Raw genomic sequence first — 17,774 nt, 5'->3', positions numbered from 1 at the left:
TGATTTCACTCAAATCTCCATTATGAATTATCCAGCAAGCCTGTCTTCAGGGAGAGCATGTGCGCGAGAGAGAAACAGAAGTGCTAAAGAAATATCAATCCGTGGTAATTCTGAATGCTGGTGGTCCTGGTTCACATTTTTTCCTGTCATCTAAATCAGCCCCTTTTCAAATAGACCACACAAAGTCACGTTTACTTTTTTTTATATAGTTGCAATTTTTTTTTGGCATACTTTGTTTGTGGTTAGCATTTAAACCACGGCAAAGCGTAAATGCAACAAGGAAGAAAACAGACAGAAGATTTTTCTAAAGATTAAAAACAACATTACAAAAATAAAATAAAATAAATTTTTAAATTTTTTATACAGAGAGGAATTGAGAGAGATAGAGAGTTAGAAATGTCGATGAGAGAGAAACATGGACCAGCTGCCTCTTGCACACCCCCCACTGGGGATGTGCCTGCAACCAAGGTACATGCCTTTGGCCGGAATCGAACCTGGGACCTTTCAGTCCGCAGGCTGATGCTCTATCCAGTGAGCCAAACCGGTTTCGGCAAAATAAAATAAAATAAAATAAAATAAAATAAAATAAAATAAAATAAAATAAAACAAAACAAAACACTGTACCCACCAGGTTGCATCCAGTCTCCAGAGGTTGTGTGTGATGTTTCCAGGATGAACAGCCCCTAGGGCCTCAGTGATTTGGTCAAAGAGAAAATGAAGAAAAGCACATCTTTGTGTGGCCCTCGGAATTCTGCCAGCCGGTCAAATGATTCCCTCCAACTGTAGGCTTTACAGTCCGGAGGGTCAGTCTGTGCCTCCCGCAGCAGCCCCGGAAGTCACGGAATGCTTAGTAGGCAGCAGCTGGCCTTGGGGCAGCAATCCCAGGCCCCTGTCTTGGGTATGACCTCCCTAGACATTTCCTGCTCCCTAAGGTGTCCTGTCCTCACATGGCTGATGGACCTATAGTTTAACCAATATATTAATTAATACACCATTTGGAAAGCTCATCATTTATTAAATCAAGCTCTAAGCTGTTGAAGATAGAATGTTAGTGTTTTCCAATGATCATCTCACAATTTAAATATCCCAAACCTATCTCTTTCCTTCTACTGTTTCTATCTGTAAAAGAACAAATATCCATCCCATCTCCAGAGGTGACTGAGCTCTGAAGAGGAATGGGCTCTAGTAATTACTAGCAGGGTGACTCTGAACATTTTCCAAAATTCTCCAGCCCATTTCCTTATCAGTAAAATAAAAATAATAGATTCCACCTTATAGCATTACTGTGGGGAATAAATGAGATTGAATTAGAGACTAAACCAAAGAGCCTCATACAACCTTTGACAATCACTCAATAAATTTTAGCTATTATTAAACTTAAGGAAAAAACAAACAAAACAAAAAAAACCTCCCCATGTTTCTGGATCCCTTATATCCACCAGCCTCAGAAACCCACCGGCCCTTTTCCCTACTCTTCTTCATGCCTTTGTTTTGGATCCTACCTCTCTGTCACCAATTTGCTTTCACAATAATTTCAATTGATCACCTGGTCGCTTTATTTCTTCGGTCCAACCTATTTATCACTGCCAGTCTGATTTTCCATAAATAATGCTTTCTGTCTACTGCTGTTATAGAAATTTTTTATTTCCTCTTTCCTACTCCTCTGCCTAGTTTTCAAGGGCCTATACCTTCTAATTCTGCTCCTTATTCCCTGATGCAAAATCTAACTTGTTGTAGACCATTTCCTGCCAAATAATTTTCTCTAATTCCCTCACATGGTCAACAAATATTTATTAAGGGCCTACCATGGACAAGATGATAGGGATGCAAATATATTCCTCCCAAGGATATAAAAATAATAAAATATTATTCCCCCTGCCATCAATGAGACTGTCACAGACAATAAACAATTAATTAATTCATGGTATCTTACCAGGTAAGAATTCTAAAGAAGTATAGGATAAATAAGAGAAAACTATACTTCTAGAACATTCTGTCCCTGGGTGGGAAGGCTTCAATATATTAGAAGTAAATTATTATAATGTATTGTTTGCCACACTTCTTCCTGCTTTTAGGAGCAAGAGGACCCCAAAAGTTTGTGTATTCTTGTTCTTAATTAAAATTTCCCACAACCTGTCAAAAGTCTAGCCATCCCTACAAAACAAGTCCCCCCTTCTCCATGATTTCTTCCTTCATTATTCCAATACTTGATTCTCCTCTCTAGAACTACCAAATCTACTAGTCTTCATGATTTAACTTAGTGCTAGGTTATATGCTGTGTCCAGGTATTGTTGTTTGTTGGTGGTGTTATTTTGTTCTTTATTTTTTTGTAATATATTTATCTCCCTAACTAGATTATGATCCTATTAAAGGCAGAATTCATGTCTTATAAAAGTGCATTTCCTATTTTCCAAAGAACCAAGCTTAATTCTTAGACAACTGTAGTAATAAATAATTACTAATTGGTTAATTTGTTTATTTTTATAAGGAAAATACCTATTTTTAGAAATGAATATTTTTCCACCTTACTTGCTAGTCCAGCATTCCCTAAAATTTGTTCTATGTAGCACCAATTCTACAAGATGCTAATGAATATTACTCAAAAGCTTAACTCCATGTTGAAATGTTGGTGACATATTGAATTAAACACAATTAAATAAGATTATTTACTATAAGACTTCCCTGAGCCTTTTAAACTTATATCACTTAAGTCTTCAAGAGAGGTAGATATTTATGCAGTGTTTCCCAAGTCTGCTTACTGATAAAACCTATTTCTTGGAATTAATGTTCACATAGTTCACTTTGTGAAATCCTGGTGTCTTCTTAAGTCTTTGAAGCTAATTGCTATTTTTAGCTCAGTTAAACCATTTGCCTTGCTGACGTATGATTAATTAACTCAATTAACTGGTAAGTGCTATCAATCCACTAACACTATTAAAAACTCTTCATCCTCTCTAATTCTATAACACTAGCAAAGTTTTTGATAAGCATAAAACCAGGGCACAAATTCTCCGCAAAAGAACACGGAGGCAAGAATCACTCTGATCCCTTCTGAAGCTGGACAAAATTAAGCTTCATGATGTGTGCCCAGGTTCAAGGCTCCTGCCATTGATCTAAATGTTCCTGATTCTATTTTATATGGCTGAATCATGAGGATTACCCCTTAGGCTTCAAGAACAGAGAAGTTTCTTGGTTAAGAGCACATATTTAAATGAGTAAGTTAGAACACACTTAATAATATCAAATTCAATTAATGATTACAACTTTAGTAGGATTTATATTATTTATTATTAACTATTAGTGCTTTAAAGCTCATGCATGGTCAAATACTAATTACTTAAAGTCAAGATCTGAGATTTAAGATCTAAGGAAACAGACTCCAAAATATTGTATGTGACCGATGTCAAGACCAACTTGGATAGAATGCTCCACTAACTCTCCATGTGAGGGCGATGCTGACTTTGTTTTCTGGTGAAGATATCCAAGGCCTCGTCTGCTGTAAACTATCACTGTATCGTAATCCAGACCTGGCTGAACTCCAAGGCTCCCCCCAAAACAGGTTCTAGGGAGCTAGCAGCCAATACACTCTGTTTTTTCATGGCTGCCTGGGGTCCAGAATACCTAGGACCCCATGGTAGGTTTGCAACAGTTGTCATCACACTTCACTTTGTTTAAAAAGGCCCTTTAAAGTGGAGTCAAAGCCTTATTAGTAATGACAGGACCATGGAAAGCCCAATATTGCCTTCATATAACCTTACACTTTCTTTTCCCACAGGCTCCCTCCCTGCAGAATGAAACTATGACATCTGAAAGAAGGAATTCTTGGCCTTTAAGACCATGTTTGAAACTTGGCACCATTACCTGGAGAAGCCAGGCATCCAGTCATGGCCTGCACCAATCGTCACAAGTGGGAGGACCTCTGGATGACCCATAACCTCCACCAGCACCAGAGCTGCTGATCTCTTTCCTGCCTATTGATTTCAGGACTCACTAACTAGATCCTGAGCACCCAGCACTGGTGAGCTGATGTATCATAGCCTAAGTTTAAAATCCTTACTCACCAGGTTGTGACACCCAACATCTTGGCTGTAATCTACCCATAGAAGAGCAACATCTCAGAAAGGACTGCTGCTTTCAGCCACCGGTCCCGGTATCACTGGAGCCAGCCTACTAGCCTTGGAGGGACGGCCTACACTGCGGAAGTCTTGCCTTTATGTTCTGGCTAAGTGCATTCATGTGGCACCACAACAGCTTTGCCCTCCAGCTTCTACCTGTTCCAGCTTTACCACAGTCTCAACTACGGGTCTTGGGACTTCTGATGGCTAAAAAGATGTGGAAGACCAGGGAGAATGTGCCTTGGCAGAACTGGATCAGAAAAAAACAGAGGCCTCTTCCCAGCCCTTTTTGGATCACTGGAGATTGTGATTAATCATCTTTGGAGAATTTTATCATGGAGCTCTCTACACGTTACTAAAAGACATTATCATCATATTTACCAAAATCGTCCACTTTTCTCCTTGTCAATGGACACTCCCTTTATCCCCAGTGATCTTCAAGTACCTATGTTTTGCACGGATCCCTGACTAAGGTAGAATCCACGGTGATTGTCATTGTAAACGAAGATCACTTGAATCATGAGATTACACCCTGGAAGAGCAGTGCCTGTGTATACTACCCCCTCCCCCACCACCAAAATCACCTGAGTGTTCCTTATACCCAGCTTCACATTCATCTATAATACCTCTTCTCATGCAAATCAATTTCTTACAAGTAAAATATGTAAGCATTCCATGAAACATTCCAACTCCTTGAGAATTCAATCATTTTTTGTTGAGGCCATATTACGTGCCCAGCACTGTTAATAAATTCTGTGACCATAATGACAAATAAGTCACAGTGCTTGCCCCTAAAAATGTTGTATTCCAGTAGGGAAGTCATGCAGTTAAACAGTGTGGTAAGTGCCACAGCATTGTAATGATGGCCATAGAATTCCCTCACCTCTGGAGCTCCTGATGGTCCAGGCTGTCTCCGAGATGATCTTCTAAAATGCCAAAGCAACCCACAGATAGCAAGCCCAGAGGAACCCCTGCAAGTGGTGATCCCATGGATTCTGGCTATGAATATGTTATTTCTAAACCACCTGACTTTCAAACAAGCTAGATGCTCACTTACTAAGCGCCTTCCCTGTTATGGCATCAAGCTGGTCGCCCTCTGGTTGTAGTTGCTGAAAGGTGGAATCAAGCTGTGAAGTTGGAAGACACGGCTTCCAGTTTGAGTCCTGGCACTTACCATGACTGTGGGCACATCGCTTAAGATCTTTAGTCTTTGGTGTCTTTCTTTGCAAAATAAAAACGAAAACATTTTATACTATACCTACCTCACAGGGTTGTTGTGAGAGTCACGTGAAAATGTATGTGAAAGCACTATGTAACGTTGTTATTTTTCAATCACCCCCTTTTTCCCTACCAGATACAGTACTATAATTTACCAGAAGGATATACTCTGATCCCCGAATGGTATAAAGAAGGGTAAGTACATGCATTCCTGGATATCTGGCTTTAGAATGGGAATCATAATGCCTCAAAAATGACAAGGATATAATCCAGAGGACCAAATGCAGGGCCCTACTGCCACACAGACATTCCACCATTAACACACCATTAGAGCCAGACACCAGACAGCCCTTTTGGTGGGAAGTTTTCTCCAGGGCCCATTGTAGAGAACCCACTCTGGGTCCCAGAAAACTAACCAGATGGTAATGATGGAAGGAGTTACCTGGGCTCTAGAATCACCAGCCACTCCAGGAGAGTGCATGCCTTCCACAATAGAGCAAGACTTGGTTAAAGGAGACACTAGCCCAATTAAAAAACACAAGGCACTCTGACTGCCTGACCTGTGATAGCTGGGCTGGCAAGAGAAACTCTTAGACATTCATTTAAAGCAAAGGCTTGGTGACACATTTCTTCTTTAAGCACATTTGGTGATGCTCAGGTCAACCTGGCTCTTGCCTTTCTGATTTTGACTTGTCCATTCCCTGTCTGTCCAACAGACCTGTGATAAGATGTGTTCCCGGCTCACAAGTCTTACACACAACACACACACACACACACACACACACACACCACTGAGGGATCCATGTGGCAAAGTTCCAGCCTGGTCTTCTATTTTCAGTAATTCACACTGAATTCTGGATTGGCTGGTCTCATTTGAGCTCAGTCTCACTAGAGCACTCTATCCCAGGTTGGAACACTAACTCTTAGTCCATGATAGAAGTTTAAGTATAGTTCCTATGGGGTCATTGACATCCAGTGATCATACATACACACACACACTCACACACACACACTCACACACACACACACACAAAAATACACACACACACTGATTTTGTCTTTCTGCTTAGAATACACCAGCTTTTTCAAAACTAAGAGCGTATTATTATGGACCTTCAGGAATAGCATAAAGGTTTTATAAAAGATCTCCTGAGTGAAGAGAATGATGATTGTATAGCAAAAGATCAGACAAAATTGGCATCCCATGAGTTTTGGAATATGATCTTAAATAGAAGATTGCATCTGTAATTCATTCCTCAGGTTCCTAACGCAAGGAAAGAGGTTTATAGGAAAATTATTGACTCTATGCTTATATTAGTTTTTAAAATATTTTTAAATGAAATGGAAAATAATCCACAATCTCCTTTTTGCTTAATGTCAGAATAGCTGAACCTAACATACCAACTCAGTGAATGGAGAAATTCCCAAAATGTTTCTTAAGGCTATGATATTAACTTTTCATTTTAATACACTTTAAAAATAAAAAAGTAAAAAAACAGTCTTACAGTTTACAGTCGTCACTTGCTGTGGGAAGGGAGCCAGAGAGACTCAGAATACCAGCCACCCAAGGTCAGAGGCACTGAGCCAAGAGACCCAGCAAAGAGCAGGCCCAGCCAGGAAGAAAAGCTGTTGCTGAAATGACAGGCCAAGCATATGACATAAGATGATCTTTAGGCCATGGTAGATAAAAAAGAGGAATAGACTGATCCAAGTTGGGAAACAGATTAAGACGTTGGAGTAGGTATCAGGACGAATAGAGCTGAGCAGGGGATGGATCACCTATGAGCACATGATGTTTGCTTTACAGTAGCCTTTCTTGTGAGCTGTCACATCACATCCTAGTTTCTTTTTCAGAAGTATTGCTGATGTCACTTACATAGCCAGCCCCAAACAGAAAACCCTTTGTCACTCACAGACATACCTTTTTACTATCTTGGTTCATATAGTTTTCTTTTTTCAGAGATTTTAATTTTTTTCATAATTTTTTGGTAAATTATTTTATCAATAAAAATTTGTCAATAAATTATTTTCCTGGTTGAATTCTAATTCCTTTTTTGGTGATTACAAATTGATAATAAAAATTAATTACTTTATTTCATAGTTTGTCTGCCAAAGTAATCCCAGGGCTATACAACAGGGAAAATATATTTCTTCTCACAGATTACATATAAGTGAGCTAGAAGTTACTACTATAGTCAACACTAGGCAAGGAGAGCCAAGGAGATGTTTGACAGTGACATACAGTGAATATTCCATTTTAGCCTCAATCTACAAATTTTACCTCTTTCCAAAAGTCAGAGGTGATCAATTCTCCCACTGCTACATCAGGACGAAAAGACTGCAGTGAAAGACAGACCACAGGATAGAAAAGAATAATGCATTTTGCAGGCAGCATCTTGCAGAAAGAGGTAGCTGAATGCAAAGGCCAGTCTCTTCACATAGCTGGCAGGAGTGCCAGGCTTTTCACAGAGTTCACATTTGAAGTTCCAGCAACAGATGGAACTGGGCCAGTACACACAATGGTGGGGAGAATGAGGAAGCTTCTGAATTGAAAGATTGAACTCTGCACACTTTCAAACAGACTAAGAACTCTACTATTGGCATCAAGGACTGATCTTTTTTTTTTTTTTTAAGTGATTGTTCTTACTGAACCTGGGAAGGCATGAGTAAGTGTGGGAAATAAAGGAAGTCAGTGCATTAGAGCCCTTGGGTTAAGAATGAAGAAGATACTCTAAATGGTATCAAGACAGACAGATCCACCAGCTCCCTCTCAGTAGAGATGGAAGTCACTAACAGAGGAATATTACTGTGTGTTCTTTCCAATATGCTGTACATATAATTATGCTTCAATTAACTGCTTAGTAAATTGCAACTATTTTCTATCTTTTGTGTGAGTGCAGTTTTTCTCTATCAGATCTTTTTATAATCTTTAAAAAGTCCAGAAATCATAAAGAATTGTTCAATGTTAATAGAGCACCTTTTAGTATCTGAATCTGTCAACATTCTAGAATGACCAACCCATTCTAGAACTGAATATATACAAATTACCCCAAGAAGAAGGGTATAGCAGCCCCTAGTATAAATATAATCCCAAATTACTCATCTTTATTCCCCACAAACAAAGCCAAATGTCTGTAAGCTAAAACTCTTCACAGAGAATACTGTGGTTTTAGTAGTTCAAATGTTGCAGCAACTAAACCAATCTTTGAGAAAACTAATAAAACAAAATTCAACTTGAAGGTATTCACTCTTTCAGTTTATGTTGATTGAGTGACATCCCAGACACCGTGTTAAACAACTGAGCAACATCCTGGAGTTCACACTCTGGAGTCAGAGAAAGTCATTAAACAAATAATTATACCCATGGATGTGTAATTCCCCACGGAGATTAGTTCCCTGAAGGAAAGGAATAAGAAAAAAAAAAATGAGAGTGTATAACAAGGAAATGAATCTGGTTTTACTTAGATCTTACTGGAAGAAGTAAAAAGCTTAAGCTAACAGTCAGTACAAGTTTGGGAAACAGACATGGGGACTATACAGACCATTTCATTTGGAGAGATTAGCAATAATCCTTCAGTAAGAAAGCAAAGCTCATCTGAGACTGAGATGCCAACATAGCTGAATAAACTCCCTTTTCAGGCCAAGGGAGCCCTGAAAGCAAAGGTTAAGAAGGGTAGGAGGTTAGTTATAGAGGTGAGTAGGAACCAACCCATGTAGAGTCTTATAGGCCTAAACAACTAAGGAACACAGTCTTCAGCCTAAAAGAATCCAAGAAGCCAAATTTAAGACCTGCATGTTTTAGCAAGAGTCAAGTCTTTAAAAAAAAAAAAAAATGCTTCCTGCATGCCCCACACAGGAGATTGAGCCCACAACCCCAGCATGTGCCCTGACCAGGAATTGAATTGTGACATCCTGATTCATAGGTCAACCATTGAGCCATACCTGATACTGTCGGGCAAGAGTCAAATTTGTTTGCCTTGTGTTGTGTTATACACATAGAGTGTTCAATATATACTCGTTGAGTAGTCCCAGGTATTTTTTTCCCACAAAAAATATCCCAGAGAACTGTTATTATGTTTTCCCAAATTAAATTGACTACCAGAATTATTACTCAGAAACTCCCACTTAAAGAGGCATTCTGAGATGGACCCTCAAGTGGTGCCAAAAGTGTCAGTATTGCAGCCTTATCAAGTGCATGGTGTACACAGAAATTGTTTTTAAAACAGACACACACAAAAAATAAAATAAAACAGACACAAAAATTGTCCAATAACAGTTGTACAAATGAAAATATTCTGGAAGCTTCTGTGAGAGTAAATGAAGGAATCATCATTATTTACTACTGTAGAAGAGCAAATTTAGAATGGAAGAGATAATAAAGGATCCTTAGAAATATAAAGATGTCAAAATTGGCATGTACACCAACAGCAAGATTAGGTTGCAGTCTCTCCTCCCTCCACCTTTTCCTCAACTCTGCCTTCAGAGATCTCTGTTTGGGGCAGGAATTGGTCTTCCCTTTGGCTTTCCCTGCAGACCAAGGTATAGGCTTTCTCGGTTCTGCTAAGTCAGATATCATGCACTCACCTATTTTTATTTTATAAAATTAGTTTACATCTTTCATTTGTTATGGTCTCTTTAGCCATTACCTTTGGAGTTATGCTTTTGGGTCCTTTTTCTGTCATATTAATAATTGAGGAGAGCATCTGTGTGTTTAATCTGAAACAGTTAATTGGAACGCTCTTATTGTTTTAATTTTCATTTCCTGGTTGAAAATGTTTTTCATCTTTATGGACCATTTTACTGCTCCTTCATGAATTGCCTACTCTTATCTTTTGGCAGTTTTTCTATCAGGAACTAGTCATTTTCTTATCAGCATTTATAGTTTCTTTTTATATTGTTTATTAATTCATTGTGTATAAAAATTGTTATAAATATCTTTTCTAGTTTGTCATTTACTTCTAATTTCTATGATTTTTATACATAGAAAAGGGTTCTTTTTATTTTTATGTATTATAGTTTGTTGAACTCATTATTAAAAGTATTAATTTTAAAATATTTAATGACTTATTGAATTATTAAATATTCCAGTGATTTTATGCATTGAATATCCTTACTTAGCCTGATGTCAGTAAAACACTTACATTACCCTCTTATTATAATTTTGTTTTTATATTTAATTTTCAACTCATCTGGAATTTATTTCATTGTGTAGTACAAGAAGAGATTTAAAAAGTCATTGAGAAATATAGCACACGTGCTATCAAATATATAAAATATAAGCATACAGTTGTGAACAATTTAACAAATAATTTAAAAGCAAATAACCATTTACCACAACGTGAATACTTACCTAAGGATCTACTTTTGGGAGAACCCAGTAATTCATACTGGAAGTGGTCTAGGAGGCAGGATCTCCGATGGGATCCTTGAACTGGATCAGTCACAGGCCAGATAGTGAAAAAGACTGCACTGTTAGTGACAACTGAGTGTGGTAGCCCCTGGCATGCTATAGGATCACTATTACTAAGAGTCTCATTCATGATGCATTGCGTCAAGATACAGGAGGAAGGGGATATATTGAATTTAGGCAATATCTCTGCCATTCAAGAGATATGGCAGCAGTAGTTGTCATAAAAGACTGCAGATGTAGATTCAGTACCATAGATACACCACTGAAAGCAAATGGTGGGCTCAGGTCAGCCAATCACCACTTCAGGACACAATGTAAAATCCAGGAAACCTCTATGACACCCACATGCACTCAAATCAGAGAATAGTTTACTGAAAATCAGGCCTGAGTGTGTGAGTAGCAATATTGCAAAGAAAGCAGGCACTGCCCTGGCCTTGATACTTGACATCCCATGCCACAAAACCTATGCTGGGACAACCTACTCACAGGACTGAGGATCCAACCTCGTGAGTGCGCTGGGCCCTTGTCCCCTGCCACACTCGAATACTTGGCTTCCTCAACGCCCCCTAATGGAAGAGAAGGAAAGGGAGAGGAGGGTGAAGGAAAATAGCTTCCTGGTTATTCTAAGGGCAAAAGAAATGTAATTCACCACAAACTACAAAACAATCTTTACTGTCCCTCACATTTTTTGGGATACTCTAAGTTACTCACTTAAAAATTAAGACTTTTTTTAAAAAGTAATCATACTAGTGATTATCTATCTATAAAGCTGGAAACGTGGGATCAATATTCCAGGTATTCAGCAAATATTTAGCTACAGCCCATACAACTGTTTAAGGTCAGAGGGAAATGAATATTGGGCAGTTGAATTTAAAATATAGGCAATAAAATATAGGCAAAAGTCTAGATGGTGCAAGCTGAGGAAAACTTGGTCATATATATTTCATAGTGACATTATGTGGAAGAATTCCAGGAGTAACCTAGAGCTGATACAGTTGGGAAAAATCAATGCATGAGGAATAAATGTAATACAAACTGCTGATACTTCCAGGCTCTTGCTGTCGAAACTACCAAGCATCTGTAGAAGATGGCTAGTCATTTTTCTGAAAGTCACCTTCCGGTACCTACTACTTTAAGCAATTATTTTTTGAAGTAGCACATTTTCCATAGTAACACTATCTAAAGAAATAGCTTCACGAGTTGATTCCAACAGTACTCATAACAATCACATAAAATTGGAGAACTTTCTCCCAAAAAAAGAATTAGTGACTTTTCCTATTCACCTTTTCTTTATTCTCATCAATGGTTCCCAAGCTTTTTTAGGCTTTTTTCCAGATTTTGATTTTGTTTCTGTTCTTCTTATTTAATGTATTTATTTAAAGCAGAACCCAAATATTCACATAAGAATCCAGCTCTGGCTTTCTGGCTCTTGAGGTGGGAAGGTCCAGGACTCTCTATCTCTACACACCAACAAACAGATAAGGTTGAAGGAAAAACTGGTAAAGAATGATGTATTGAGTGCCATTTTAGCACTCAATTCTATTATAGCTTTATGCCTTTATAGAGATTGCATCTCTCTTCATAAAGGTATAGAAGGGTAGAAAATAGTAGATAGTATAGAACAGCAATTTCAACATTTTTCATCTCATAGCACACATAAACTAATTACTAAAATTCTACAGCTGACAAAAAAAATAGGAATAATTTTGATCCACTCTCACCAGACAGCTATTGTTGTTTTGACTGTTATTTTTTCATTTGACAATGTAAGGTAAAAGAGTTTAGTGACCCTGACTAAATAATCAGGTATTGCATGTTTTTAAAATTCCTGTGGTACATTAAAAATCTTTGGTACAGAATATATGTATTTGTTTTTTCTCCAATCCAGTCCCAGAGATTCTTCTGTCCAAGGAGTTCTAAATGGCAGGTTAGATCAAGTCCCTGCGCATACTAGCGAGAACAGCTTCCAGTGGATTCTGGGCACAGTGGTGTCTTGTTCCAGAGACCTCTTCTCTCTCTGCTGGCTTTTCTCTCCATCCTCTTCTCTGGCGGAAGAGACTCCTATCTGGACCACAGCCGCGGCTAAAGAAAAGAGCTGAACTAGGAGCAGCCTGTTGGGTCCCACTCCTGGGCCCCAAGGTCCATAGCTACTTCATGCGCCCCGAGGTGGAGCGGTGTTGGGCGCACGCCGGGGCGTGCCCAGGGCCTCGGTGTTTCTGATTGGCTTTTTGCTGAAAATAGGGGAAAGCAGACAACTGGGACCCGAGGTGGGAGAAAGGTCCCAACTGGGCGCAGAACCTCCGGGGCTTTGGCTTCGGTAGCGCTCTGGCCTGCTGCGGCAAGGGGGAAAGGGGAGGAGTACATCCCCAGGAATCGTAGGGGGGGTGGGGAGGGGAGGCTGTGGCTTCTGCGTGCTGCCAGAGAAGCCACGCGCCGCGGTAAACCCGGGGCTCCTGGAGCAGAAGGGCCGGCGCCTGCGGACTCTGAACCTTACAAGTGTTCCGGGAACGCCGGCGCCTTTCCCTGTCCTTTGGAGACGCCGCCTCGGCTCCGCGTTTCCTAGTCAGGAGTCCTGCTGGGGGTGTGGGCTATCAAATATCCCGGCCCCCAAACTCCTCCGAAGAGAGTTTTCTGCAGAAAAACATAGTAGCTGGCCGCGGGGCGCTGGGGAAAGGACGGGGAGCACTGAGGCATCTGGAATTTGGTAGGCGTGCCACAGTTTTACTTTCATGAAGAAAAAGATCGCCCAAAGCCCATCTAGACGGAGGTGCAGCTTGAGAAACGTATCCTGAGACGGTTTCACTTTTAATTCCAACATTGATTTTTTTTTTAAATGGTCTTCATCCTTTAGCAATTACGCACCTATGAAATCTTTACCTACACATCCATGTAGCCTGTGCATGCACGTACCATCTATGTATCTATCCATGGACATGGGGAGGTTTTGAATGCGTGGGCACACACAGTGGGAGCAGCGATCCTCGCCGGGAGGCAGCCAAGGGCAGGAGCGCTTCCCCGCGCCCGGCACGCCCTGCCTCGCCCGCGCGGAGCCGCCGGCTCGTCCCCCCCGGAGCCGGGCTCGTCCCCCCGGAGCGGGGCTTGTCCCCCCGGAGCGGAGCGGGCCGGGGCGGCCACCGGGAGTCCGTCCGCTCCGCGCCGGCTCCCGCACCCCGGCCGCCGGCCCGGGGACACCGCACCGGAATCGAATTACACCCCGCAATTAACATATGAATCCGGCGGACCGGGAGCCGGGGGCCGGGGGGGAGGGAGGGAGGGGGCGGGAGGAGCGAGGGGGGCAGCCCCGGCCGCGGCGCACGGCGCCCGGGACGCAGGAACATGCCGCCGGGCGCACGAGCTCTCTGATTGGCTGCCCGCACGCGCCGGCCCGCGCCCGCCATTGGCTGCGCGGACACGCGACCGGCGCGAGGAGGGGGCTGGGAGCGGGGCGGGGGGGAGCCGCTCAGGCGCGTGCCGCTTTTTAAAGGGGCGCAGCGCCTTCGGCAACCGGAGAAGCTCCGTTGCACGCGACCGGGTGTGTGATCTCAGAGCGGGTGGGGGAGGGTCGAGGAGGGAGGAAAAAATAATAATAATAATAATAAGACATTGCAAGTCGAGACCCGGGAAGGGTTGTGTGTGTGGTGTGTTTTGTGGAGCCGGTTTGCCAGTGCCTCTCCTTCGACTCTTGAGCCTCCGAACCAACCTCTGCAGTGCGATGTCCCGCCTGCTGCACGTGGAAGAGTGGGCTGAAGTGAAGGAGTTAGGGGCCCACCACCGCCATCCCCCGCCGCACCACCTCCCGCAGCCGCCGCCGCAGCCGCCTGCGACTCTGCAGACGAGAGAGCATCCCGGGTACCCGGCCGAGCTGTCCCTCCTGGACGGCACAGACCCACGCGCCTGGCTGGCTCCCACGTTGCAGGGCATCTGCACGGCACGCGCCGCCCAGTACCTGCTGCATTCCCCGGAGCTGGGGGCCTCGGAGGCGGCGGCGGCGCCCCGGGAGGAGCTGGACGGCCGGGGGGAGCTGGCGGCGAGGAGAAGCGGCGGCGGCAGCGGCAAGAGCCCCCCGGGCCCGGTGAAAGTGCGCGAACAGCTGTGCAAGCTGAAAGGCGGGGTGCTGGTGGACGAGCTGGGCTGCAGCCGCCAGCGCGCCCCTTCCAGCAAACAGGTGAACGGGGTGCAGAAGCAGAGGCGGCTGGCGGCCAACGCCAGGGAGCGGCGCCGGATGCACGGGCTGAACCACGCCTTCGACCAGCTGCGCAACGTTATCCCGTCCTTCAACAACGACAAGAAGCTGTCCAAGTACGAGACCCTGCAGATGGCCCAGATCTACATCAACGCCCTGTCCGAGCTGCTGCAGACGCCCAGCGCCGGGGAGCAGCCGCCGCCGCCGCCCGCGTCCTGCAAGAGCGACCACCACCACCTCCGCGCCGCCGCCGCCGCCCCCTACGAGGGCGGTGCGGGTACCGCCGCCGCCGCGGGGGCCCCGCCGGCCTCCGGAGCCGGCCAGCGGCCCGCCCCGCCCGGCGGCTGCCGGACTCGCTTCTCCGCGCCGGCCTCCTCCGCGGGAGGGTACTCCGTGCAGCTGGACGCCTTGCACTTCTCCGCGTTCGAGGACAGCGCCCTGACGGCGGCGATGATGGCGCAGAAGAGCCTGTCGCCGTCGCTGCCCGGGGGTCTCCTGCAGCCGGTGCAGGAGGAGAACAGCAAAACGTCGCCCCGGTCTCACAGAAGCGACGGGGAGTTTTCCCCCCACTCCCATTACAGTGACTCGGATGAGGCCAGTTAGGGAGGGGACAGAAACCCTGAAAACACAGACACAGAAACAAAAATTGCCCCTTCCCGGTGCCCAAAGAAGAGCCCCGCGGTGAAAGATCCCCGCACCCTGTTCGTGTTTGCGCGGCGACGGTCGTTGTGTAGCAACGACTAGGCTCCAGACGGCAGCTATTACATTGGATGGTTGGCAAAAGCCTCCCCGATTCCAAACTTCCTATCACGCGCACCACCCCCCATGTTTGATGAAAACTTGTTAAAAGTTGTGTTCTTCCCTCCCACCTTCCGCTTCCCCTGTAGATAGGTAGGCTATCATGGATTATATATACGTTCCCTGCTGCCAATACGCTGCTAAAACATCTCATCTTTTCTATCGCTGGTTTGTGTTTAATTTATTTTGTGCCCTGGGCACCCATCCATCCATCCCTGTGTGTTGCGCGCCCTCACGTGCGGTGCGGGAGAGTTGGTATTCCTAAATGGTTTCCCAAAACGCGTTCTGAAACTCAAAAGTTAAAACTTCCAAAGTGAGTGGCTTTTGACTGCGGCGTGGTTGGAAAACGGGGACCTTTGAAGTTTATATCTTGTATAAACGTACCCAGTAGGTATATCCGATCGCGAGAAAGTTGGCGTCTTATTAGGAAACTTGGCGCACGCACTTTATCAGCCGCTCCTGCTGTGGTGGCTCCGGGACAAACTCAGCTGCCAATTGCAGACCAGTTTTGTTTTTTCAAACACGGCCACTTATCATCCTTAAGCTTTTTGCAAATGTTTTGTTTAAAAAATTAAAATTAAAAAAAATATATCCAGTAGTGTCAAAAGCATTTGGTCAATGTTACTTTTTTTTGCCTTGTTAATGTTAGAACTTATTTATTATTGAGTGTTTGCTACCGTTTCTACTTATCTTGATTCATTTTTTACGTTTTCTACTCGAGACCATTTTATTTTAAGTTAGCAAAGCCATTGCCATTGTTTTATGTATTTTCTTTTGCAAATGATAAAAATAAACTTGAAAATAACTGGTATCTGTCACTTACTCCGTTCTAATATAAGCATGGAAAAGAGTTTTAAAATAGCCTTGAAGAACTGAACTCTCTTCTAGTAAGTGCCAATTTATGCGATCTACCTAAGGGTTTTGAAGAACAATTCTGTTATATCTTCAAGTAAGATCAGAGACCTTACTTGATCTTAGTTGGGGCAGAAAGCGCTGGTCAATAAAATTGGGAGATAAAACTTCTCGGGACTTTGTAATGGTGTTGCTCTTGGGTAGTCAGAATCTTTCCAGTCTTCCTCACTCCTAATCTCCACAACCTCTGCAAGGCTGTGTGCAGGTCTCCTAGAATTTCTCCAGGAGTAATGAACTTGACTATTGCCACTTCATAAAAACTAGCCCAGCTGAGAGCTTTTCTTGTTAAGGTCAAATTCATAGCACAAGCCCATTCTTTCTCTCTCTCCCTCCCTCCTCTCTTTCTCCCTCCTTCCCTCTCTCTGGGGAGAAGGAGGTTTAAAGGCAAAGAGAAAAAAGCGAACAATGGAAAAGAACCCAAGAAAAGAGGTTGAGGTTCATTGATTCAAAAATCAGAACCTGCAGTTATCCTAGAAAATTGTTGACCTCCACTCATTTTTTTTTTCCTTACAAGCAGTTCTGCTTCTTCCAATGTCCGTGATGATGTTTGCATTTATTTGTCCATCCTGAATTAATAACCATGTAGAAAACATGTAACTACATTTTTAGTCAGTTGCAGAAGCTCGGGGTTCTCACTGAGTAATAGCCTATTCTGGGTGTCAGCAACATTCACTTTGAAAAAGCTAATACTGTGTGTGTGTGTGTGTGTGTGTGTGTGTGTGTGTGTGAGTGTGTGTGTGTGTGTGTGTGTGTGTGCGTGTGTAAAGTAGAAAGCGAAATTTTAAAAATGTATTTGGCAAACCTGAACCTAGAACGATTTACTAAACTGACGATGGGCTATGTTCCACCGGATAAAAATATCACTGAATTAGGAAGATTGGTTTTAAAACGAATCTTTTATATCTTGTTTCTTCATTGGGGGTGGATAACAAATTGCAAGAGCAAGGAAGTGGGACAGAAAACGAGAGATGGTTATTTTAATCACTCTGCATCCCCTTTCCTCCGCAGCATCTTGAAAAGAGGAGAGCTTCCTAAACCGGGTGTGGAGAAAGCAACGCGCTGGGAAAGGGGGTTCTGGTCCAGGGTAGAGAACTGCAGGATAGCTGCTCACTGACCACCTGGGTACCCAGGGGCTTTG

The 17,774-nt window shown here is 43.2% G+C and overlaps 1 protein-coding gene across 1 annotated transcript; it reads left to right on the top strand.

Annotated features, from left to right (window-relative positions):
• Nucleotides 1-14,165: 14,165 nt before the first annotated feature.
• Nucleotides 14,166-16,531, top strand: ATOH1 (atonal bHLH transcription factor 1). Its single transcript, XM_036411397.2, has one exon. It carries the CDS (start codon nucleotides 14,456-14,458, stop codon nucleotides 15,527-15,529), a length of 1,074 nt encoding a protein of 357 aa, XP_036267290.1. The 5' UTR covers nucleotides 14,166-14,455; the 3' UTR covers nucleotides 15,530-16,531.
• The last annotated feature ends 1,243 nt before the right edge of the window (nucleotides 16,532-17,774 follow it).

This window comes from Pipistrellus kuhlii, unplaced genomic scaffold (assembly GCF_014108245.1).
Source record: "Pipistrellus kuhlii isolate mPipKuh1 unplaced genomic scaffold, mPipKuh1.p scaffold_m20_p_1, whole genome shotgun sequence".
Taxonomy (NCBI): Eukaryota; Metazoa; Chordata; class Mammalia; order Chiroptera; family Vespertilionidae; genus Pipistrellus; species Pipistrellus kuhlii.
This window is presented reverse-complemented; position numbering and strand designations above follow the sequence as displayed.